The sequence below is a fragment of the Hyla sarda genome, chromosome 1 (assembly GCF_029499605.1).
Source record: "Hyla sarda isolate aHylSar1 chromosome 1, aHylSar1.hap1, whole genome shotgun sequence".
Lineage (NCBI taxonomy): Eukaryota > Metazoa > Chordata > Amphibia > Anura > Hylidae > Hyla > Hyla sarda.
Window position 1 is genome coordinate 250879320 of NC_079189.1, and position 27142 is coordinate 250906461.

The window sequence follows — 27142 nt, forward strand, 5'->3', positions numbered from 1 at the left end:
GTGTTAGGTCCCCGGGCTGTATTCTTCTTACTTCCTGTTAGCCCGGCACGTCACACGGAGCTTCAGCCTATCACTGGCCGAGGCGGGACATCGCTGCAACCAGTGATAGGCTGAAGCTCCGTGTGACGTGCCGGGCTAACCGGAAGTAAGAAGAATACAGCCCGGGGACCGAACACCTGTACTGGAGCTCCGGGGGCTCGTTGGCAGGTAAGATAAAGTGCGTTTTCTTTTATTTTGCAGCCCTGACGGGATAACATGAAGAAAGTGTGCACTGGAGTACTCCTTTAACATCCCAAAAAATACATTTTTGAAGACTAAAAATACAGTTGGTAATAGTTAGTTTATTTATTTCCTAGTGTTCAGCACAATGTGGACTTGGACAGCAGAGACGTTCTGTACAGTGTGTGAGCCACACAGGACAGCCCTCGGTGGAATGCATAGAGTCTGTGCGCCCAACTGCTATGCAGCAGTGCGAAAACAAATGTGAGGCTGGACCTTCGGACAGTCCAGATGGTTAGACATATCTCAGTTTTCCTAAATAATATATATATTTGTACAAATAATGTCTGCCATCTAACGTGTTTAGTTGTGTTTTTTTTATCCTAAGTTTTTGTTCCTACTATATCTGTGCCCATCTTTTATTCCTCCAGTTATTTTTTTGTTTCTAATGGTCTTCCCCTTTGCTCTTTACAGAATGTAAAGATGTCAACAAAGTGGCCTACTGCCCCTTGGTGCTCAAGTTTAAGTTCTGTAACCGATCATACTTCAGACAGATGTGTTGCCGAACCTGCCAGGGGCACTGACATGAATCAAACTCATCATATGTTTTTTACCAAATACATTTCTACAATGTCTACAATTTCCCATAGTTTTCTACAAGGTTTCTATAACTTTTTATGTTTTTTCTTCATTGATGTTCATGTCAAGAATTACTTTTCAGATTTCTTGCTGCTGTTGTATATTTCCTAACATTTAACTTGTGGCATTGACACGTTACACAATATTTAATCCTAGGTACACATCATTTTTATCACCACACCTTCTATGGACATTAATGTTGGCCTTTAAGGGCTACCATCCATAATTATAGACAGAAAACTGAAGAAATGGATTGCCAGATTTCTGAATTTTATTCACAGTGAAATAATATCCCATTTTTTCTATGAGCTATTTTGGCTCATCTGCTATGTCAAGAAAAACAAGAAGGCTACAAAGTTCAGGTATCACTAAGGAATGTAGCATTACTTATGCACTGCTGGACATATTTAGCATTTGTTTACTATTTTAATACTTAGAAAATACTTGTTTTTTTTTTTATATTTGCGGTGCTATTTCAATCCAAGCGCAACTAAACATATCCATAGTAAAATATGGTTGGTGCTATAGAAATTAATAATTCTTTGTTTTTTATTGTAAGGCTATGATCACATGGTGGAATGTCCAGATGGAAAATTTCTGTACAGACAGTCCACCGACAGCGGAGCACTGGCAGAACATGCCAGCGCTAGGAAATGCATAGTCTGATAGACGACAATGCATTTCCGTGCAGACTCCGCAGAAAAAATAAACATGTCTATTCCTTCTGCGGATTCCGGAATAGGGATTTCCACAGCAGAAACATCTGCCGCGGAAATTCAGCCATGTTCACAGTCCAGCAGAATCCAACTGAAATCAATGGAATTCTGCTGCAGCGGAATGTCCATGCAGAATTGGTCCGTGGAATTCCACGCGGTAATTCCATTGTGTGAACATAGCCTGAGAGTTATCAAAGATTACCTTTTTTGGTAAGATACATGATTTTATCTTCTACGATACTTTTATGGTTTGTCCAGATCCTCTTATTGTATATTGATTTAAAACCTATTTTCACCTTTGGAACCATTTTTTTCAGTAGATAGATAGATATATAGATAGATAGATAGATAGATAGATAGATGGATAGAACCTACAATGACAGTTTTGGATTTTTATGTTCACAATTAATGTATATGAAAATTTCAGTAACTTTGTAAATACGTTGCATTGCTTACCTTACAATGATTCTAAGTAACAGCCTATATTATAGCTAAAGGGAATATATCACCTATATTTCTTTTATTAATTAAAGCCAGATATTGATACATATAGTTTGTCTGATTTTATTTTTCGAAATGTAGTTTTTTTAATTCTGTTTATAGTAAATTATAATAGAAACAGTAACCTTGCCTGAGCTGCTATTAACAGCATTAAGAGGTATGCTTTGCAGCAACCACTTGGCCTATAGAAACCCTTAGGCTAGGTTAACACAATGTAACATTTTCAGCACATATTTTTAAATATGCAAAGGATATTCTGGAAAATGCGGCCGCATTTTATTTTACACCCACATATACACTGACTGCTGCCGCTTTTTTAGAAATCACGATATGCTATGTGAACCCAACTTTAGTCTTGACTTCTTGTCAAGACTATACTTGTGGCATCCAAAGAAAGTACTATAATTTGGACCATATATGTGGCATCCCAAGAAAATACAGCAATTTGGGCCCTTATAAGCCTTTGTCAAGCATACATAAGGTGTAATATACTTTATATTCACTTATAGCGCATTAGACGTTTACCCTATCATGACTATTATGATTTGTGCATGTCAGTGTTTCATTAGAGCGGCATTTAAACATAGAAATAAGTCACACTAGTGCCACCTAGTGGAGAAAGGGAAGCATAAATATATCGGATATAAATCCTACTCATCCGTAAAAAAAAAAAAAAAAAAAAAAAAGAGGGGGGGGGGGGGGGGGGTTGGGGGGGGTTTATGCCACCCAGTGGCCATTAGTGGAAAATTAAATAAAATAAATATAAAAAAAAAAAAAAACTGAAAATGTTTAGGACCTGTGCTAAATTGTTGTTAAATGAAAAAAATATACAACCCTATAACTATTGCTCAGTGACCAGACACTGTCCATCCATAAGCGCCACTAATCTGGACCAACCAACCATAGGACCTGCATTAGGACCTGCCAGTGGTTAGACAACCAAAAATGTAGCAGAAAAAATAATTCATAAATAAAATATATATATATATATATATATATATATATATATATATATATACAAATATATATGCAAAGACGACAAAAGGCACAAATGACTGATGTAATAAAAAAACTTAAATAATATATTGACCAGGCCCTCTAGATATAAGTTGATCAGTAAGGCAATGTACAAGTTGGTAGAGGATATTTCTTTTAAATAGCCCCATCTACCAACATTATGTAACAGTATGTAATAGTTAGAAGGGACAACAATAGGGCCATACATGGAATAAAATTATCATAAAATTATCATAAAATTATCATAAAACAACCATGCAACATTAGAGTCATAAGGGCCATCAAGTGGTCATAATACCAATACTGGACGGGCACCCAGTTACTTGTGCATGTCTAAGAAGACTGAGGATTAGTCCCATTCTTGAGGACTGGGTCGCTCAGACATGTGAAAAGATAATCAGTAAGGATTATAGTACAAGCATGTGTACCGCTGTATTAGAATCTTCAGACAAAAGTCACAAACAGAGATAATGTCTGACGCGTTTCGCACCTAAGTGCTTAATCGTAGACATAAGATGCAAACCACACAAGTTAAAATACATGTAAAGGGGTCCCATGACCCATTATGTCATTAATCAAAAAACCCAAGACAGATAGCAAAAACCCGGGGTATATATGTCCATTGCCAGGATGGCAACATCATTTTCAAAGAACTATATATGCATTATCTAATCACTGGAAAAATAGCAATACATTTATGAACAACCTTTTGTAGGCACCTGTAAAATAAAAGGCACCCCTTTATATTTCTTATATCCATATGGTTCGTTGTTCTTTCTATATCTTCTTGTTTCGTTGCTATAGGTTATCACCTGTGGGACGCAATGTCCATATCTTCCTTCTTCTTGGCATAAATACTCCAAAAGTATGGTTACTACAAAAATAAAGGAGGAAAGAAGAATAAATAATCAACATCAAATCATGAAACCAAGTAGCCAATTACATTGAAAGCATATAACAATAATAGTATGAAAATTATGAACATGTCATAATTAAATCTAGTCTTTTATTCAGCCCTTGAGGATGCCTAGTTTCAAGGAGGAACATCCAGAATGTTTCTCTATTAAAGAGTTTCCTCACAAGATCTCCTCCTCTGGGACCCATTATAACCTTTTTCTGTCCTTATCTTAGGAGGAACCTCTTTAATAGAGAAACATTGTGACCCCTTTACATGTATTTTAACTTGTGTGGTTTGCATCTTATGTCAGTCTACGATTAAGCGCTTAGGTGCAAAATGCGTCAGAAATGATCTCTGTTTGTCTGTTTGTGACTTCTAATAAAGCAATATCTGATTTTATCTGCATACCTCGAGTGCTGTATGAACTTCTTTCTTCTAGTAAGGATTATAGTGTTGAGACCACAGCACACTTCACTCACTAGCTTGCCACTCAAAGCAGGATACAGGCTCCATAGTCTATAATGGAGCCTATCTGCAGTAATAAGTCACACTACAGCGCTCTTCACCCAGTTATATCTAAGGATCAGATTGGATTTTAGCACTGAGGCCCTGACCGATCTTAACTTTTCACATGTCTGTGCGACATGTCAGTAGTTAATTTCAATGACAGTAGTGCTCATACTCTGAGCAGAGGTCAGTATGCAGGTAGGGGAAGATGTTGAGCGGTGTCCATCACCTATTGTGAATGGTGGCTCCAATGTTATCTACATATAGTAACTTTTAATTGTAATCTCTCCTGTAATGATAATGAGATTATTGCAGAGAAGTGATCTCTACAAAACAGGACATTTAAGCAAAATGCAAGTGAAAATTCTAGACTTCTAGATATTTTTTTAACATAGTGCCATTGAATATTAAATATCCAAACAATTATAATTATTATAATTTTTTTTTTAATAATAGGTCATTTTATTATGACATATTTCCTTTTAAGAGCTGAATTTACAGTTATTCAACCTTAGAGCGGAAACTTGCTGGTTAAAGGGGTACTCCGGTGGAAAACTTTTTTTTTTTTTTTATTAACTGGTGCCAGAAAGTTAAAGGGGTTCTCCGGTGCTTAGACATAGACAGCTGTCACGCCCCCTCCCATAGGCTTGCATTGAGGGGCGGAGCGTGAAGTCACATGGGGGCGGAGGTGTGACGTCACACGCCGTCGGCCCTGTGGTCGCCGGTAATCAGACCCGGAGAGAACACGCTCCGGGGACTGATTATAAACGGGGTGCAAGATCACGGGGGCCCCCAGCGGCGGGACTTTGGATAGGGGATAATATGTCTACGCACCGGAGAACCCCTTTAAACAGATTTGTAAATGACTTCTATTAAAAAATCTTAATTCTTCCAGCTCTTTTAGCTGCTGAATACTACAGAGGAAATTATTTTCTTTTTGGAACACAGAGCTCTCTGCTGACATCATGAGCACAGTGCTCTCTGCTGACATCTCTGTCCATTTCAAGAACTGTCCAGAGTAGGAGAAAATCCCCATAGCAAACATATGCTGCTCTGGACAGTTCCTAAAATGGACAGTGATGTCAGCAGAGAGCTCTGTGTTCCAAAAAAGAAAATAATTTTAATAATAAGTACTGGAAGGATTAAGATTTTTTAATAGAAGTAATTTACAAATCTGTTTAACTTTTGGCACCAGTTGATTTGAAAAAAATATATAAAAATAGTTTTCCACCAGAGCACCCCTTTAAATATGTAGAGAGGGCTTGCTACTGTGAAGTCTAGTTTTTATACTTTATAAAAGTAATCTGGTGTAATGTAAGTAAGCCAGATTCTTGAATATTAAGAGCTCAGCTACACTTGTCCACAGGATAGAGAATAATTTGGTTATTTATCAATAATGGTCCTGGCTAGTTGTTTTTTGTGGTTTGTCTAGAAGCGTTTTTTTGGGCAGTGCTGTTCCAAATTTATCATATTGTTGCAGTGACCATGATAAATTTTGTGCAGATCTGCACCTAGATAATTTTCTACCCCGCTTTCAGATCACGTCTATCCTGCTTCTAAGGCTAGGTTTCCATTTTTTTTTCCGGCATTTTTTTCACTGAAAAAAAACGCCAGTGCAATTTCCTACGTTTTTTCTGGCGTTTATGCAGTGGAAATTGCATTTTTTGGGAGAAAAAAGGATGCAGTAGGGATGGGAAAAATGTACCGTATTTATCGGCGCATAACACGCATTGGTGTAAAACACGCACCTTCATTTTCACAGCAAAATTTTTGAAAAAAATAAATAAATGTAAAATAAATGACTTGGAAGCTCTGAACTATATGCCTCATCATTCCCACAACTTTGATTCCCCCTGCACCTCAGTTTGGTCCCCCCCCCCCCAATTCCCACATCATTCCTCCCCTTTTATGAGCCCCTGTGCCACATTTACCTACCCCCCCCCCCTGATCCCCTGTGTGCCTTCTTTCCCCTGTGATTCCCCCTGCCTCATTATTCTCCCCTGCTCCTTATCCCCCCTGCTCATTATTTCCCACTGTTTGTTATCCCCCTGCTCATTATTCTCCCCCCCCCCGCTCATCATTTCCCCCTGCTCGTTATCCCCCCTCTGCTCGTTATCTCCTTCCTGCTCATTATCCCCCTTGTTTTTTATGTTTTTTATACTCCATTACCCGTCCGCGCTCCAGCAGGCTCAGGTCAGCATCGGGTCTTGCGAGGCTGTACGGCAGGTATGTCAAGGACGAGTGATGTCCCTGCCGGCTCCTCTGTACGGAGTGGCTGCGGCCGGGCTGATGAACTTAAACAAGCAGCTGGCACTGAGGCCACACTGACCAGTGGCAGCTGCAAGGAATGAGGAGTGATGTGACACCGTGCAGAGGAGCCGACAGGGACATCACACGTCCTCGACATACCTGCCGTACAGCCTCGTAAGACCCACAGCTGACCTGGGCCTGCCAGAGCACGGCCAGGTAATGGAGTATAAAAAACAAAATGCAGAGCAGGGGAGACATGTTGGCCCGCAGGACCCGCCGCTGGTCACTGTTTTAAAGTGGCTGCGACCAAGCTGCTGATCTTTAACAAGCAGCTGGCGCTGCGGCCACTTTGAATCAGTGACCAGAAGATTTATCGGCGTATAACACGCAGGTAGGGGTTTTGCCATAAATGTAAGTTTTAAAAGTGCATGTTATATGCCGATAAATACGGTATTTAACAAAAAATTTTATATTTTATAACTACATTTTAATAAATATTTTATAAAGTGTGTGTGTTTCATTTTTTTTCTATTTTCTACATTTTTTTTGTAGTACTACTACTCCCAGCATGGAACAGATTGTTCCATGATTCGAGTAGTAGTACCTGTGCTAATAGACAGGTCGACCCTGGTGCAGCGACACGCGATGCGATCGTCCATAATATAGTAGAGATGCAGAGCGGCTCTATACAGCGCTCGCATCTCTGCACTATACTCCAGCCAGCCAGTGATGTGAATAGAACATCGCTCATTCATATTTTCCGCCCAGAGTGGGGATTGGCCGGATGGTTGCAGCCAATCACATCTCTGAGGGAAATATGAATGAGCGATGTTCTATTTATATCACTGGCCGGAGCATAGAGCAGAGATGTGAGCGCTGTATAGAGCCGCTCCGCATCTCTACTATATTATGGACCATCACAGCGGATGTCAGGAGTGACATCAGCTCTGATCTGTCCCTTACTGCAGTTACTACTACTCCCAAAATGGAGCGCACTCTGCTCCATGCTGGGAGCTGTAGTGCCTGCATTAATAGACAGATCACAGTGAGTGTAACTTCTGACACCTGTTGCGATCTGTCTTTTAATGCAGATACTACAGCTCCCAGCATGGTGCAGAGTGTGCTCCATGTTGGGAGTAGTAGTAACTGCAGTTAAGGAAAGATCACAGCGGATGTCACTCATGACACTGGCTGTGATCATCCTGTATAATGTATAGATGCGGCCGGCCGGCCGCTCTTCTATGGTCCCCTGCACTGAAGTATATATACACCTATTCATATTTCCCACAGAGAGTTGTGATTGGCTGGAACCATCTGGCCAATCACAACTCTGTGGGAAATATGAATAGGGGAATATATACGGCCGTGCAGAGGACCATAGAAGAGTGGCTGGCCGCATCTATACATTATACAGGAGGATCACAACGGGCGATCTGTCAAGTAAAAAGATACATTTCGTTAAAGACAATTTTTTCCATCACTACTGTATCTTTTTTATTATTTTGTTTTTAATGGTACCCTACGAAATTTTTGTAAAAAAGGTATCTCCATCACTTTTTTGGATCGCTATCTCCCTCTCTTTCACTTTGGCTGATGTTTTTTGATTTCTGGCAAACAGACAGGAGTAGTGATTTTTTTTCCAGACCTGGTCAGGAGGTGGTCTAGATTTGCTAATTTTTTAGCACCATTGGCGGGAATTTTGCGACAAAATTAAAAACAAGCAGATAATAAATATGTTACCACTGCATACTTCACTTTAAAAACTGGTCTAGCAAAACAAAAAGGTCAAAATGACGAAATTTAGAAGTTGAAAAAAATACCGCAAAAAAAAAAAAGTTGCATATTTAGACCAAAAACAAGAATAGAACACAATGATAAATCTCCCCATAAGTGTCTAAATGCGGGGATCTGATCTCTGGCACCCACAGGGACTCGACTCTTCCTACTCAGTGGAGTAGTGGATCTGCACGTGCTCCATTTTCTATGGGAGCATTGGAAGTTAGACTGGAAGGAGGTTAGACAGAAAAATAAGCAATATACAGTAGTCCCTCAAGTTACAATATTAATTGGTTCTGGGACAACCATTGTAAGTTGAAACCATTGTATGTTGAGACCATAACTCTATGGAAACCTGGTAATTGGTTCTGAAGCCACCAAAATGTCATCCAAAAATTGGAAAAAGTGAGGATTAAAGAAAACTAAGTAGATAACTAATGCAGATAAAGCAAATCCTTACATATAAAAGTAAGAAAGATCTGCTGAGAGCTGTAAATCACTGTCTATGTCAGTGTTTCCCAACCAGAGTGCCTCCACATGTTGTAAAACTACAACTCCCAGCATGCCCGGACAGCCGTAGGCTGTCCGGGCATGCTGGAAGTTGTAGTTTTGCAACAGCTGGAGGCACCCTCTTGGGAAACATTGGTCTATGTAGACGACAGAAGCTTCTTCAGGGTCCTGTACAGAACACGCAATGTCCTAAAAAAAGGAAAATGGAGCCGCCCTCACCTGGTGTCCAAAGGAGCAGCTAACCCTGGTACAGGTAAAGAGTACAGAACATGTAATACCTCCCTGTACTGTAGGGGGCACTACCAGACACCAGTCAGTGCATGCACTTTAGGAATACAGGGGTTTTACCAGTGAAATATCCATTCTGATTGGTCAGTTCTTCCAGCCATTGACACGTTTCGCAGATTCCATAGCATTGTTGAGTCTGGTTTCAAGTTACAATGGTCCAGAAAGACCATTGTATGTTGAGGCCATTGTAAGTTGAGGGATCACTGTATTTTAATTTATGCACAGATTTATGTTCATAATCGGTGATTAAAAGGCCACAAAAATATTTGCAATACTTTTTTCACCAATTATCATTGGTGAAAATTCATGAATTAAATACATCACCAATTTTTCTACTGTGTTAATCTGGCTGTAGGGACTTAAAAACCCTTTTAAGACCAAGATAAGCGATGCAATATAATTACTAAGTTACTTACTAAAGTTTTTATGTACTATATATATATATATATATATATATATATATATATATGCTGTAAAATACTATTCAAAGGTGATCATACAATATTACAATAAGCTTGCTTTGTCATTAATAAAACACAGTGTATGCCTATAACTTGGATTATTGCAAAGACATATGTATTGCTAAAGCAATTGCCAGGATGGTACTTTCATAAAAAACGATGATTCAAGCTCATGTTAGGGTGGCTTTACAAACTTCAATAACACATAAGGTAAGTTTCTGATAAAGGGATTTTTGTTAGTTAAGAAAATCCTTTTTTCATATCAGATATTCTGGTTTAATACTGGAGGGGGCTAGCTTTACCTTAAAAGTCAGTGTTTTACACCAACAGTTTTAGTAACTGACGGGAATATATGCAATGCTACAAATCTTTCCAGAAGGATGGGTTTAAAGCTATCTGATAAGGTGTTGTGTGAACGCTGTCCTATAAGTCTCTACATGTCTTTATGACACTATGCTTAAAGGGGTTATTCAGCAACATTGGTTTTGTAAAAACATGCCCAGGCTGCCAAACAAACAAAACTATACTTAGTCCCCATAGCCTCTGGTATTGCTGATTCAGTCTTTGTTGTGTTCCTCTTCCTGGTGCTGGGGCCCGGGTCGAAGTGCCACTAAGCCAATCACTGGCTGCAGTTGTGCAGCTGACTTTCTTAAATCATGGGCCCCAGCACCAGGAAGAGGAACACAGTGGAGAACGGAAGATCAATACTGAAGGCTACGGGGACTGAGTGAGGTAAGTATAGGTTTTTTTTGGCAGCCTGGGCATGTTTTTTCCAAAATCATTTTTGCTGGATAACCCCTTTTAAAGGAGTAGTCCAGTGTGGAACAACTTATCCCCTATCCTAAGAATAGGGGATAAGTTTCAGATCGCGGGGGCCCCGGCTCGCTGAGCAAAGAGCGCGTGTCGACCACCGCGTGAAGTGGCAGCCGACACGCCAACTCAATACAGTGCTATGGCAGAGCCGGAGCGCTGCCTTCAGCAATCTCCAGCTCTGCCATAGCGCTGTGTTGAGGGGACGTGTCAGCCGCCACTTTGTGCAATGGTCGTCACGCGCTCTCTTCCCAGCAAGCCGAGGCCCCGTACAGGAGATCCTTAGGATAGGGGATAAGTTGTTCTACACTGGACTACTCCTTTAAGAAGAAACTTTACCCCTTTAGTCGCACAAACAACTGTGTTACACAGACAACCATATGATTTGAATGGGCAGTGTGCAGAGCGTTATTTCTTCTGTGGTGGTGCTGCAGGGAAATTTAACCAGTAATGCCAGATATCTCCACAGAGATGAGGGTCTCGGCAGGGGGACGCTGTATGCCACTTATTGTTAAGTGGCCCTTCTAACAAATAAGTATTGTCCAAAGAGGAGAATCTCTTCATACACTGAAGTTAATGGCAGAATATGCCACATACATGAGCTTCAATCACAGATTCCTTTGTTTTCATCAGCTAGCCACTGTTGCTTTATTTTGTCATTGTTTTCTGTGGCTGCAGTAGTTGAGGTTACCAGTAATCTTCCTTTTATGCAACATGTCTGTGAGAAAAGAAGAACCTAGTGCACATAAAGTTAAGAGTGATTTGTTCACTTTTTTAATCTCACCACTGTCGAGAACTTAGTAACATAAAAGTATGACACATTTTATTTCTTCTTAAATTAAGCATTATGGGTTATTTTATATTGGATGTCTGTGATGACTCCATTATGAAGTTTCCTTTTACTCTATTACAAGCTTCAGATACTTGATGTTACAAATGGATGATATTTTTATTTTATTTGGATGGAATGTTGCCCCACAGGGAATGTTTCATGAGAACATAACATATTATTTAAATCTGCTTTTAACTATAAACATCAAACAAACTGTTTATTGTATTGTTTTAATGTAATTATCCATATAATATAAAATAAAATATCTTAAAATGTTTAAAATTCACATTATCTCAAGAGAAGTCACTCTAAATTGACACTTTTTGTTTTGGGTAGCTCACTTACCAGATTTGCTGTGTAGATTGGGTCAATATAAGTTATCAGTAGAGAATTGTTGAGTTTATGATGGCTTTAATATACTACTAGGGACTTCTTTGCAAAATAAGCAGAACAACCACCAACAATATAGATTCAAGCAAATGGGTGAGAAGCAGATGCCAGAATACAATATAATAAAATACAGAAGCAGACAATACATGTGATTTATTTTGTGCCATATGGCATATGTTTGTGTGAATTTGTGCATATGCGATATGTTTAGGCATTGTGTTCTATATTGTGGCCTAGATAAAATAGTTTAGCAGTGCTATGCCATATACACACAGATTATACTCTGCGGGCATCTCCATTGTCACCCCCTGTTCTCTGGAGCAGAGGGTGTATTCCATCAGTTCTTGGATAACTTAATAAGTATTCATTTCCCTATTAATCATCTCCCATTCATTTCAGCTGCTATACAGTGCACACACCCTTCTGTACTGTCTAGATGGGAAATTAGTGCATCCCCAGGAAGGTTTTAAAAATAAGCAACATTTTAAAAACAAAGAAACTTGTTTTTTTTTACGATTTTTGTGCTAGTTAAATATATACAAATACATACAAAGTCAAATACATGAGACGTTCCCTTTAAGCAGCTTACATGATATTCTTATCTAAATGTAGCCTCCTGGACAGGCAATTTCTACATGTCTTGAGACAAATATTTGTTTATCCTCATGTCTAAAATTACATAGTTACATAGTTAGTACGGTTGAAAAAAGACATACGTCCATCAAGTTCAACCAGGGAATTGAAGGGTAGGGGTGTGGCGCGATATTGGGGAAGGGATGGGATTTTATATTTCTTCATAAGCATTAATGTTATTTTGTTCCAGGAATGTATCTAACCCTGTTTTAAAGCTGTTAATTTTTCCTGCTGTGACCAGTTCCTGAGGTAGACTGTTCCATAAGTTCACAGTCCTTATGGTAAAGAAGGCGTGTCGCCCCTATTCTTAATGTTCAGGCTAATGTGGCCCTTATTTCGTAATAGCCTTATTGTGCTATATTGCTTCATGAGCAGCTTGTTTTTCTAAAGTTTCCCAGCTAAAACTATAAGTTTTTGGTGGCTACCTTAGCATTTATATGCAATTACACTAATAAAGTGTTATGTTTTAAATCTTTTTTTGTTCAAAGTAAACATTTACTAGCAATTTCTTACATGGTTTAGGCTATGTTCACATAATGGAATTTCTGTGTAGAATTCCGCAGAAGAATTCCGCATGGACATTCCGCTAAAGTAGAGTCCTATCGATTTCAATGGGATTCTGCTGTGACATTTTACAATTATTAGACTGCTATGAGACTGAAATAATCTTTGTGCCGGCAAACTCAGGTCTCCTGTTAAAAGCTATGTACTTTTATTGCGACTGTTCATGGTGCACACAATGATGTATGAGACACATACAGAAGTATATAAGACATAGTAGAAGTCAGAAAGCCTTACACTCTATGTTGGGTCATTTATGTATGATAAAACTGTATTAAAAATAATTTTGAAATTAATCAAAAGTTTAGTTGCTATCATTAGAAAATATTCTGTTGCATTTCACTGTTGCACAGAATTTTCAGTAAATCCTATTAATTCCTATCATTAAAGAGAGACAAGCAATTTATAGACTTGTACATAATGACAAAGCAAAGCTCCTTAATGCAAGTGAGTCACCCTAAATATTAGTCTTTATAGACATTTTTATTTTAATGATTACAGGGAACCTGTCACATTGAAAATGCAGTCCAGTCTTCAGGCATCATGTTATAAAGCAGGAAGAGAAGTGGATTGATATATAGATTTATAGGAAAGGATAACTTGTCATTTATTCATGTAAATCTCTGTCCACTAAGTAGTGAAGTGGACAGTTTTACTAAGTTATTGACAGCTATCTGTGTACAATTGTATGTCTAGAGAGAGCTGTCAGTCACTGCTTAAGACCGCCCACTTGACTACTTAGCTTAAAGTGAGCAGAGATTTAAATGAAGAAATCACAAGTTATCCTAGAACCTTCCTCACAAAATTATATATCAATCTGCCCAGCTAATCCTGCTCTATTATTTGATGCCTGTGATGGCTGCATTTTTAATTTGACAGGTTCCCTTTAAAGAGGTACTCAGGTGGAAAACCAATGCCATTGTGGCTATGGCAGGATCATTCCCGTTATCCGGATCCTAGGCATGTCATCTAGGGCTATCTATCCCTTGCAATCAGTTGCTGGAATCTCTATGGCCCTGAAGCCTGCCACTATTTACCTGATCCCCTCCAGGCATTAATATATAGGAGTCTGTCTGTGGCACGTAATCTACTTCCATAGCCAATGGGTCTCACCCCGAGGATATAATCTACAGGGTCTTGTGTGACCATCTGGCTTTGCCCTATTGAAATCCTGTGCTTTCCTATGGATCCAGAACATCTGCCTCTTGACCCTATGCATTTGTGTGTGTCTATTAACCTGAATACTAATAATCTGTACTATTGTGAATGTCCACTTAACTCTATGTGGTCATACTAATATGTGACATCACTGTATGGTATTGTATACTTGTATACCTATATATGTATACCCTGCTAATCCTGTCTGACTGACAACTGACTTCACACAGACTCCCTAACAAATCTAATCTCTGACGGACACCTATTGACCTGTTCTGTTATTATTCTTATCTTGATGAGTACACTTTTTGAACTATTGTGTTCACTTTGCTCATTATAATGTTGTGTCTATAATTAGCACCATTTATTGCACATTACTGTGGTCTCCTCTTATCCCTAATGAGCCCTCTTAATCAGGGGGCGAAAGACATTGGCAAGAGAGGTTTGAAACAAATTGTATTATACACCTCTTTTTGAGTCTTGGTATTATTATCCCATTTCCACATGTAGTGACTAGGAGTTTGTAATCCTGGTAGGGTCTTATAGATTAGTTATTCACCTGTAGCCTCTCCTCCTCCTCACTATTATGGTGCTTCATTTTATATAATTTTTTATATTCTATATTTTACTAAAATCCAAGTAAAAGTTATGTTTTATCATATCTGAGCCTCATTGGTGATTTCTCGTTGGATATTTGTCAATTCTGTCACCAAGGGCCTCCAATATCAAGTGGGTCCTGGTTAGCCCTAAACCTATTTCCAGATGTAGGTGAACAGTTACTGACACAGATAGAGGTGTCAGCAGAGAGCACTGTGGTCTGACAGAAAATAACTATAAAGCTTCCTCTTTAGTATACAGCAGCTGCTAAGTACTGGAAGGATTAAGATTTTTTAACAGAAATAATTTACAAATCTGTTTAACTTTCTGGCACCAGTTTATTTGAAAAAAAGAAAATTTCCACTGGAGTACCCCTTTAAAATAATTTAGAAATCTGTTTAACTTTCTGGCACCAGTTTATTTGAAAACATTTTTTTTTCCACTGGAGTACCCCTTTAACCCCTTAAGGGCACAGCCCTTTTCCCCCTCAGGACACAGCCCATTTCCTTTTTTGTGTTTTCCTTTTTCCCTTTTAGGAACCATAACCCTTTTATTTTTCCTTCAACAGACCTGTATGAGGACTTGTTTTTTGTGCAACCAATTGTACATTGTATTGACACTTTTCAGTTTACCATAAAATATATGGCAAAACCAAAAAAATATTATTTGGGTGGGTAAATTGAAATGAAGACCGCAATTTTGCAACCTTTAGGGGACTTTGTTTTTACAGAGTGCACATAAGACAATTAAAAATGAAATTCTTGTTTACTTGCTTTTCTATTATTTTTCTGCTTTTAAAAATACTTTTGGACTTTGTTTTTTTGTTTATTTTTTACATTTACATCATTCACCCTACAGGATTATTAACATTATATTTTAATAATTCAGACGTTTCCCCATGTGGCATTACCAAAGACATTTGTTCATTTAATTTTTTAGACTTTTTTTGTAAAATGGGAAAAAGGAGTGATTTAAATTTGTATTGGTGGAGGGGCGTATTTGCATTTTATTTTAAAAGAAAAATCTTACTATGTATTTAAAAAATGTTAAGTCACCATATGGGGACTATTTATAGCAATCTTTGGCACTGATCAGTGATGTCGGAGATCTACTTGTACAATCTGTCTCTGAGGGAAGACTGTACTAGAAGATTTGTCGCGATTTTGTCGCGATAGTCGCAATCTGCCTCGCTGAGGTGCGGGGATTCGTTTACTTTCACTTTAGATGCCGCGATCAACTTTGATCATGGAGTCTAAAGGGCTAATGCCATAGCAACCGGGACCCAGCGGGTTTAACCTGTTCTCGCTGGTGAGAATGGTTTAAACCTGTTTAACTGGACCAGGGCATACAGGTACACCAGGGGTCAAGTATTGAGATAAAAAGTGTGGGAACTCACCCAAGATTTCCACTTAAGGGCTGGTCCTGCAGGACTCATGCTTATGGGAATGGTGATCCTGCTGTGGAAAAACTGCAGGAACTCAGTTCCCATACGTTCCTGCAGGACTTGAGCCCTGAGGTACACCCTGCGTCCCCAAGAGGTTAAAGAATTAAACACCTAAAAAAATTATCTATATCCCCATATACAGCTCTATGGAGCTGTGTGAGGGCTCAATTTTTGATTTCTATAATTTTGGTGTCGATGGGACTTTTTAATCACTTTTTTCCTGTGAAGAAATGTGACAAAAACACAATTCCTAGAACCTTACTGTTTTGATCCAGAGGAAGACAAAAAACCCTGTGGTGTCCCGGTACAGGACCTGGTCCTGTCCCTTTGTCTAAAGTCCCCTCAGCCAGAGTCCCTCCATGTCAATAGAGCTCTCCCTCCTGTAGGACTAACCCCTAGTCTCCTCATATAAATGGTATTTAATGTATATATATATATATATATATATATATATATATATATACATATTTAATGTGTTATATAGGAATACCTCTGTATAGTACCCCAGAGGTCACGTGCCTTTAATTAAATTGTACTATGGTTTAAGGACCTTTAGGTCATGTGATACCCAGAGTTCACTGCGTCAGGACTGACAGGTTCTGCTGACCAATGAGCTTTGTCCCACCTCCTTAATATATAAGGGGCTGCAGCCATTAAATTCTCTCTCTTAGTTCCGGATGCGGATTCTTGGGCTTTGGGCCTAGCTTGAATTGATGATGCTGATGAGATCATCAGCATCATCAATTCAAGCTAGGCCCAACGCCTAAGAATCCGCAGCCACTAAACGTGAGTTACCCAAAGCTCAAACTACTGAATTCTGTGTGACTACTTAAATCTCCTAAAAATAGTAGCACAGTGGTTAGCAATCAAAGCTCATTGATCCCAGAGGCCCAGCAAACCTGTGAGGAACCTGTACCACGGTTCTCTCTTGCAAAGACTGTTGTGTTCCATGCCGTTGCATAAAATATACAGTAAAGTTACTTCAAGTTTACTTCACAGAATCTGCTGTGGACATTCTGTTATTTCTCCCTGCCGTTTACAGGACGGTTGGTGGTAGGATTATTACATTGAGGAAAACCTCACCCTGGCATCACGACAGTCAAGGGTTAATACCACCAGACCCTACACTATTACTGCAAAACCCCTAGTCTTCCCCCTAATAAGAACTGTGTTATATGAACTGTCCGGAATTTTCGCATGCTGCGATTATAGTTGCGCACAAAAGTGTACGGGACTTTACTGTATTGTAGAGATTGTGCTTGACCGGGGCGCAAGAAAAAGTAAGGGGGAGGTGAAGAATTTTGTGAAGTTTCGGCTCGTACCTGAAGGGGTTAAAGTCAGCTCCGGGCCTTCCCACGCGCGCGAACGGCAGCAGCTCCTCCCCACCAGGCCTCTGCAGTCACGCCTCCAGTGACGGCTGGCCGGAACTAAAAGTTCCCTCCTGTGTTGCGGAGGGGAAGAATTTTGCTCCTGTACCAAACCGGAAGTCCTTCTGGCGCAGCGAAAATTCAAACACTACGCAAGCTGCGCTCGTATATTTATACAGCAGAAGCTCTGCACAAGCTAAAAGAAGGATCCGGGCAGCAGAACTGTTCCAATACCCAACAGCAGCAAACTGCACAAGTTGCCACAGCATGCCGCGGTCCATCTCAACCCCTCAACCACCCAGGACGTACTAGAACATCCTGGCACCCTGGGCTTTAAGGACCCAGGACGTACTAGTACGTCCTGGTGTTTCTCCTTTCTCTGCCGTGCCCCGGGCAGAGATCGGAAGCGGATGCCTGCTGAAATGCTTCAGCAGACATCCAGGGCAAATGCCGAAGGGGGCCATGTAGACCCCCCATGTCGGCGGTTGCTGCAAATCGCTAGGGAAATCGCCCCTGCGATCTGCGGCGATACCGGACTGATCGGGTCTCTGGGACCCAACCGCCCGGTAATTTTGCATGATCCCGGCTGTCACAAACAGCCAGGACCATGCTGAAGTATAGGAGCGAGGTGGCAAGCCTGCCACCTCCTCCTATCCCCTGCGATCCGTCGGTTAGTTAACCGACCAATCGCAGGAGGGGGGGCGGTTACTTCCTCCCACCCAGCCCGGCCCCTGGATGTCCGGAGAGGACGGGAGGAAGACCGGAGGACACGGTGGGGGATGGGGGAGTGCTGGGGACTGGCCCCGGTACTTACCTCGTCCCTGAAGACCTGGATCCCGGCGATGAAGACAGCGGTGGCGGCGACAAGTGAGTTCCTCTTCAGCCGCGGTCGGGCCCTTTACAGCAATGCACGTCGCCGTAAAGCGACATGCATTGCTGTAATGGGACCCTGTATACTACACCTCCCAGCATGCCCAGACAGCCCTTGGCATCTGGGCATGCTGGGAGTTGCAGTTTTGCAACATCTGGAGGTCCACAGTTTGGAGACCACTGTGCCCTTCCAGATGTTGCAAAACTACACATCCTCAGTATGCCCTTACTGTCCAGGCATGCTGGGAGTTGTAGTTCTGTAACATCTGGCCCTTCAGATGTTGCATAACTACAACTCCCAGCATGCCTGGACAGTTTTGGCATACTGGGAGTTGTAGTTTTGCAACATCTGGAGGGCTACAGCTTGGACACCACTACACAGTGGTCCCTTAAACTGTTCTCCTCCAGCTGTTGCGTAAACACTACTCCCAATATGCCCTTCGGCTGCCTGGGCATGCTGGGAGTTGTGGTTTTGCAACAACTGGAGGCACACTGGTTGGGAAACATTGTCTGTTTCCTAACTCAGTGTTTCCCAACCCGTGTGCCTCCAGCTGTTGCAAAACTATAACTACCAGCATGCACTGATAGACCGTGCATGCTGGGAGTTGTAGTTTTGCAACAGCTGGAGGTCCCCCCCCCCCCTGTGAATGTACAGGGTACATTCACATGGGAGGGGGCTTACAGTGAGTATCAGGCTGCAAGTTTGCGATGCAGCAAATTTTGCGCGGCAGCTCAAACTCGCAGTGGGAAACTCGCTGTAATTCCCCGCCCGTGTGACTGTACCCTAAAAACACTACACTACACTACCACAAAATAAAATAAAAAGTAAAAAACACTACATATACACATACCCCTACACAGCCCCCCTCCCCAATAAAAATGAAAAACGTCTGGTACGCCACTGTTTCCAAAATGGAGCCTCCAGCTGTTGCAAAACAACAACTGCCAGTATTGCCGGACAGCCGTTGACTGTCCAGGCATGCTGGGAGTTTTGCAAAAGCTGGAGGCACCCTGTTTGGGAATCGCTGGCGTAGAATACCCCTATGCAAATCCCTAATTCAGGCCTCAAATGCGCATGGCACTCTCACTTTGGAGCCCTGTCGTATTTCAAGGCAACAGTTTAGGGCCACATATGGGGTATCGCCGTACTCGGGAGAAATTGCCTAACAAATTTTGGGGGTCTTTTTCTCCTTTCACCCCTTATGAAAAGGGGAAGTTGGGGTCTACACCAGCATGTTAGTGTAAAAAAAAATTTTTTTTACACTAACATGCTGGTGTTGCCCTATACTTTTCATTTTGACAAGAGGTAAAAGGGAAAAAAGCCCCCCAACATTTGTAATGCAATTTCTCCTGACTACGGAGATACCGTGCTCTGGGGGCGCAGAACAAGGCCCAGAAGGGAGAGTGCACCATGTACATTTAAGGTGATTTGCACAGGGGTGGCTGATTGTTACAGCGGTTTTGACAAACGCAAAAAAAACAAAACCCCACATGTGACCCCATTTTGGAAACTACACCCCTCACGCAATGTAATGAGGGGTGCAGTGAGAATTTACACCCCACTGGGGTCTGACAGATCTTTGGAAAAATGCGCTGTGCAAATTAAAAATTTTGTACAGCCCACTGTTCCAAAGATCTGACAGACACCAGTGGGGGTAAATGCTCACTGTACACCTTGTTACATTCCTCAAGGGGTCTAGTTTCCAAAATGGTATGCCATGTGGAGTTTATTTTGCTGTCCTGGCCCTGTTTTTTTTACGTATGCAAAAGTCGTGAAACCCCTGTGGGGTATTAAGGCTCACTTAATTCCTTGTTACATTCCTCAAGGGGTCTAGTTTCCAAAATGGTATGCCATGTGTTTTTTTTTTTGCTGTCCTGGCACCATAGGGGCTTCCTAAATGCGGCATGCCCCCGAGCAAAATATGCTCTCAAAAAGCCAAATATGACTCCTTCTCTTATGAGCATTGTAGTTCGCCCATAGTGCACTTCAGGTCAACTTATGGGGTACCTCCATACTCAGAAGAGATGGGGTTACAAATTTTGGGGGGTCTTTTCTGCTATTAACCCTTGCAAAAATGTGAAATTTGGGGGGAAACACATTTTTGTGAAATTTTTTTTTTTTTTTTTTACATATGCAAAAGTCGTGAAACACCTGTGGGGTATTAAGGCTCACTTAATTCCTTGTTACGTTCCTCAAGGGGTCTAGTTTCCAAAATGGTATGGCATGTGTTTTTTTTTTTTTTTTTTTGCTGTTCTGGCACCATTGGGGCTTCCTAAATGCAACATGCCCCCCAAAAACCATTTCTGAAAAACTCCAAAATCCCCTTGTCGCTCCTTCGCTTCTGAGCCCTCTACTGCGCCCGCCGAAAACTTTACATAGACATATGACGTGTGTGCTTACTCTAGAGAAATTGGGCTACAAATGCAAGTATACATTTTCTCCTTTTACCCCTTGTAAAAATTCAAAAATTGGGTCTACAAGAACATGCGAGTGTAAAAAGATTGTGAATTTTCTCCTTCACTTTGCTGCTATTCCTGTGAAACACCTAAAGGGTTAAAATGCTGACTGAATGTCATTTTTAATACTTTGGGGGTGCAGTTTTTATAATGGGGTCTTTTATGGGGTATTTCTAATAAGAAGACCCTTCAAATCCACTTCAAACCTGAACTGGTCCCTGAAAAATAGTGAGTTTGAAAATTTTGTGAAAAATTGGAAAATTGCTGCTGAACTTTGAAGCCCTCTGGTGTCTTCCAAAAGTAAAAACATGTCAATTTTATGATTCAAACATAAAGTAGACATATTGTATATGTGAATAAAATAAAAAAATATTCGGAATATCCATTTTCCTTACAAGCAGAGAGCTTCAAAGTTAGAAAAATGCTAAATTTTCAATTTTTTTCATCAAATTTTGGGATTTTTCCCCAAGATAGGATGCAAATTACCATTAAATTTTACCACTATGTTAAAGTAGAATATGTCACGAAAAAACAATCTCAGAATCAGAATGATAACTAAAAGCATTCCAGAGTTATTAACGTTTAAAGTGACAGTGGTCAGATGTTCAAAAAATGGCCAGGTCCTAAGGTGTAAAATGGCTGGGTCCTTAAGGGGTTAAAGGGCCAGCGTACTATAAATCGCACTCAAGTTCCAGAACAGCGCACTCATGCTTCATTTAAAGGGCTAGCACACTCAAGCTTCATTTAAAGGGCCAGCGCACCCAATCACGTCTACAAGATGTCAGCACCTACAGCATCATCACCACCACCTAACCAACAGGATGGAGGTGCTCCTGCAACCCCGCCAGAGGGGTCACAACAGTCTGGAAGAAGAATGTTACCTGCTACACCTCCAGCTCAGCGCCTCAACTTGGGAGCTCCTGTAGCCGCACCTGTCTTCCTGTGGAATCCAGTGCTCCCTACCTACAATGGGGATCCCTTCACATTGCGGGATTTCAAGGAGAAGATACAGAGTCTCTTTGTTTTCTATTCTTTTCCCCCTAATCAACAGGTGCAGTTACCCTTGGGACAGCTACAGGGATCTACATTGGAAGAGGTCCGCACCTGGCCAGTTGCCGTCAAGGCTACAGTAGAGCAGATTTTTGAGGGACTCAACCAAGTGTTTGAGTCTCATTCCCCATCTGAGATACGCCTACGGTATACTATTTACTGTCTGTCAAAGAAAGAAAAAAAAAATAATAACAAGTGAGATCTGTTAAAGTATGTAGTAGCATTACTGTCATTATACGTACTTCTGGTCGTGTATTAATCTATTTGTCAGTCAAAAGAAAATAATTATATATTTCTGCCAAATGTTATTTGTTATTAAATTTTATGCATAGTGTTTATTTACAGCCTGATCAAGGACATTTACATTTATGCCCAGGACTGTGTCTGGCCTTATGGTCATTTCATCCGTCTGTCTTTGGGGACCTACGTCGAGGATGACTTGTTTTAAGTAAGGGGGTTTGTGGTGTCCCGGTACAGGACCTGGTCCTGTCCCTTTGTCTAAAGTCCCCTCAGCCAGAGTCTCTCCATGTCAATAGGGCTCTCCTGTAGGACTAACCCCTAGTCGCCTCATATACATTTTTTTGGTATTGGTATATACATATTAAATGTGTTATATAGAAATACCTCTGTATAGTACCCCAGAGGTCACGTGCCTTTTATTAAATTGTACTATGGTTTAAGGACCTTTAGGTCATGTGATACCCAGAGATCACTGGGTCAGGACTGACAGGTTCTGCTGACCAATGAGCTTTGTCCCACCCCCTTAATATATAAGGGGCTGCAGCCACTAAATTCGCTCTCTTAGTTCCGGAGTATCAGAAAGCACAATCATCTCATCAGCATCATCAATTCAAGCTAGGCCCAAAGCCTAAGAAGCCACTAAACGTGAGTTACTCAAAGCTCAAATTACTGAATTCTGTGTGACTACTAGAAACTAAAATCTCCTAAAAATAGTAGCACAGTGGCTAGCATCAAAGCTCATTGATCCAGAAATATACAGTAAAGTTATTTCAAGTTTACTTCATAAAATCTGCTGTGGACATTCCGTTATTTCTCCCTGCCGTTTGTGGGACGGTTGGCGGTAGGATTATTACATTGAGGAAAACTGCACCCTGGCGTCACAACAATCAAGGGTTAATACCACCAGACCCTACACTATTACTGCAACACCCCAGTCACCATTGCTCTTCCTCCTGCTCACCACACCCCCATGAGGCTGATGCCAATTGCCCCATGACAGAGAAAAAAATACCTTTCTGACTCAAATATGGCATCAGAATAAATCCCTGGATCAACGTTCTGTCCACGTAAATCTAGTACCCATAACATGATTTTTGTTAAATTTTATTGGTTTTCACAATTCCACATACAGTAATACCAAATATATTTATATTTACATTTTGAATGCACAATGCTGCTACACAAGTAGCAAGGCCAGAAGACAGCAAGTCAAATTGGTAAGCTTGAGCAATGAACGAACATTAAATAGGCAGTAAATGGTAAATGAGCATAAAATCCAGTTCCTCCCTAAGGGGTTAAGCCAGCCATTAAAAACATTCCTAATCAACAGGACAGAGCTCTGACTTTTCCCCCCTAAAAAACATTGTCTATGGGAGTGTGGAATCCTGGGGTTAATTGTGTGTTGGTTTACTGTGAGGTTATGACTGTGACAACAATAATTGGTAAAAGAAGAAGAGAGAAGCGGAAAGGACAGCGCCTCGTGTGATTCCGTGGGTGTATATGCCCACTTTAACCCCCGTGTGGTATGTGCTCACCTGGGGGACTCTTGGAATAGGCATGTCACCCCTCCGTGTGGGGTCAGACGATAGATCTTGGGCTGCAGCCTGCAGGAACTTGGCCGAACGCTTTGCTGGTGGTAGGCAAGAGAAATAGTTGCTTAAGAAAGAGGAAGATGTTCTGCAGCGGCGCTTCCCTTGTGAGATCAGTAATCAGATAAAGTCTGATATGGTATAAAAAGTATTCACATTTATTGTTCATACATCTTTGCGAAAAAAACAAACAAACAGGCAAGACGCGTTTCGGGGTTAAGTTACCCCTTTTTCAATTGCAGGTTAAAAAGGCTGTCAGACGGTTGCTGATTCCAAGCGCGGGTAAGGAATTCCACAAATGCAAGGTTAGAATAACCACTTTTCAACTTTACTTCAGAAATCGTAAACAGCTGATATAACAGGTACAGTTCAGTTTAAGTGCGGTTTACGCTGAAGGATGCTATAAAGAACCATAGTTGCTTCTTAGCAGTTTGGGACTTGTAGTCTTTCATGACTTAGATATAGCTTAGACTGATATGAACTTCACTTGGGAAGACTAACTGACTGGGACTTGACTGATATAAAGCTTGACTTGGCTTGGGAGCTGACAATCACCAACTCTCGCAACTTCACTTGTAGAATCCAGTGTAAGGCCTTACCACCTGGATGGCCTTGTATGGACCGGAGCTGCCGGAGGCTTTTACTCACATTGGCCCTCATTTACTTAGAAAATTGGGTTGTAAGTCTATCTTGCTTTCTTACCCGACTGCTTTTTTCCCCTGATATTCATTATTATGTTGCATCCTATTTGTCGCACATGGGTTTTGTTGGTTTTGGTTTCCAACTCCTCTGAGTTGTCGGGAAAAAATCCACAACAATTCAACACATTCGGGTTAGAAACCTTTATAAATACGTGGGAAAGCTCAGAAATGTCGGGTTTGGGAGAATCCACATCGGGTCCAAATGGAAAAAATGTTGCATCCTGTCGCAGACTGGCGCACGATGTCTGCGACATGTCGCAGACAAAAATGCGTAAAAAAACCCCGACAAAACAAGTCGGGTTTAGAATAGTAAATGAGGGCCATTGTCTTCTTCCGTGGCTCTGGGGTCCGCTGGCTCTCTTGGCACTTTTTCCCAAAGCTGACTTGTCTAAACTTGACGTGGACAGACTTGACTGATAGGTGGGATCCTGGTGAAGGGTGATGTCCCTCAGGAACTGGAATCTCTGCAACTGGGTCTTTTGGGCCTGTCCTCATGTGGCAAGGTACATGTTACACAGCAGAGGTCTAGACTCTAACTAACTAACGCCTCCCCATATAGACAGACCTAGGGGAGCAGGGCAGGGGGCCCTGATTGGCCAACTTGCACATGTGCTCCTTTAGGCATCCTCCTACAGACAGGATCAACTCTTTCATGGCAATACAGAATAAAGACATCAGGGATTGTCCAGAGTAGACAGTTCCTGTCATGGACAGAGGTGTCAGCAGAGAGCACTGTGGTCGGACTGAAAAGAACTCCAGAAAGAAATACAACTTCCTCTGTAGCATACAGCAGCTGAAAAGTACTAGAAGGATTAAGATTTTTAAGTAGAAGTAATATACAAATCTGATTAACTTTTTGGCACCAGTTGATTATAAAATAATTGTTTTCCACTGGAGTACCCCTTTAGTTATTATTTGCCTTAATGCTATATGGCCCTATGTACTGTATCTGACAGCTTCATTGCTAAATATTAGGGTTAGGAGTATAATAATTTACCAGTCACAGGTATGAAAGTTTCTATTGATGCCTGTTACGCCGAGCGCTCCGGGTTCCCGCTCCTCCCCGGAGCGCTCGCTACACTCTCGCTCCCGCAGCGCCCCGGTCAGATCCACTGACCGGGTGCGCTGCGATACCGCCTCCAGCCGGGATGCGATTCGCGATGCGGGTGGCGCCCGCTCGCAATGCGCACCCCGGCTCCCGTACCTGACTCGCTCTCCGTCGGTCCTGTCCCGGCGCGCGCGGCCCCGCTCCCTAGGGCGCGCGCGCGCCGGGTCTCTGCGATTTAAAGGGCCACTGCGCCGCTGATTGGCGCAGTGGTTCTAATCAGTGTGTTCACCTGTGCACTCCCTATGTATACCTCACTTCCCCTGCACTCCCTCGCCGGATCTTGTTGCCATTGTGCCAGTGAAAGCGTTCCCTTGTGTGTTCCTAGCCTGTGTTCCAGACCTCCTGCCGTTGCCCCTGACTACGATCCTTGCTGCCTGCCCCGACCTTCTGCTACGTCCGACCTTGCTTCTGTCTACTCCCTTGTACCGCGCCTATCTTCAGCAGTCAGAGAGGTTGAGCCGTTGCTAGTGGATACGACCTGGTCACTACCGCCGCAGCAAGACCATCCCGCTTTGCGGCGGGCTCTGGTGAATACCAGTAGTGACTTAGAACCGGTCCACTAGCACGGTCCACGCCAATCCCTCTCTGGCACAGAGGATCCACCTCCTGCCAGCCGGCATCGTGACAGTAGATCCGGCCATGGATCCCGCTGAAGTTCCTCTGCCAGTTGTCGCCGACCTCACCACGGTGGTCGCCCAGCAGTCACAACAGATAGCGCAACAAGGCCACCAGCTGTCTCAACTGACCGTGATGCTACAGCAGCTACTACCACAGCTTCAGCAATCATCTCCTCCGCCAGCTCCTGCACCTCCTCCGCAGCGAGTGGCCGCCTCAGGCCTACGACTATCCTTGCCGGATAAATTTGATGGGGACTCTAAGTTTTGCCGTGGCTTTCTTTCACAATGTTCCCTGCACTTGGAGATGATGTCGGACCAGTTTCCTACTGAAAGGTCTAAGGTGGCTTTCGTAGTCAGCCTTCTGTCTGGAAAAGCTCTGTCATGGGCCACACCGCTCTGGGACCGCAATGACCCCGTCACTGCCTCTGTACACTCCTTCTTCTCGGAAATTCGAAGTGTCTTTGAGGAACCTGCCCGAGCCTCTTCTGCTGAGACTGCCCTGTTGAACCTGGTCCAGGGTAATTCTTCCGTTGGCGAGTACGCCTTGCAATTCCGTACTCTTGCTTCAGAACTTTCCTGGAATAATGAGGCCCTCTGCGCGACCTTTAAAAAAGGCCTATCCAGCAACATTAAAGATGTTCTGGCCGCACGAGAAATTCCTGCTAACCTACATGAACTCATTCATCTAGCCACTCGCATTGACATGCGTTTTTCCGAAAGGCGTCAGGAGCTCCGCCAGGATATGGACTTTGTTCGCACGAGGCGTTTTTTCTCCCCGGCTCCTCTCTCCTCTGGTCCTCTGCAATCCGTTCCTGTGCCTTCCGCCGTGGAGGCTATGCAAGTTGACCGGTCTCGCCTGACACCTCAAGAGAGGACACGACGCCGCATGGAGAATCTCTGCCTGTACTGTGCCGGTACCGAACACTTCCTGAAGGA

The 27142-nt window shown here is 42.0% G+C and overlaps 1 protein-coding gene and 1 long non-coding RNA gene across 2 annotated transcripts in view; one reads left to right on the forward strand and one right to left on the reverse strand.

Annotated features, from left to right (window-relative positions):
- Positions 1-2206, forward strand: part of ADAMTS10 (ADAM metallopeptidase with thrombospondin type 1 motif 10) — a 206800-nt gene extending 204594 nt beyond the window's left edge. The window contains exons 26-27 of the mRNA XM_056570437.1: positions 357-513; positions 694-2206. Of these exons, the coding sequence (XP_056426412.1) occupies positions 357-513; positions 694-803 (267 nt within the window). The 3' untranslated portion in view covers positions 804-2206. The remainder of the gene's footprint in view (positions 1-356; positions 514-693) is intronic.
- Positions 2207-3634: 1428 nt separating this feature from the next.
- The window catches only part of LOC130367791 (uncharacterized), a 104521-nt gene continuing 81013 nt past the window's right edge, over positions 3635-27142 (reverse strand). The window contains exon 3 of the long non-coding RNA XR_008892177.1: positions 3635-3966. This is a non-coding gene — a long non-coding RNA (uncharacterized LOC130367791). The remainder of the gene's footprint in view (positions 3967-27142) is intronic.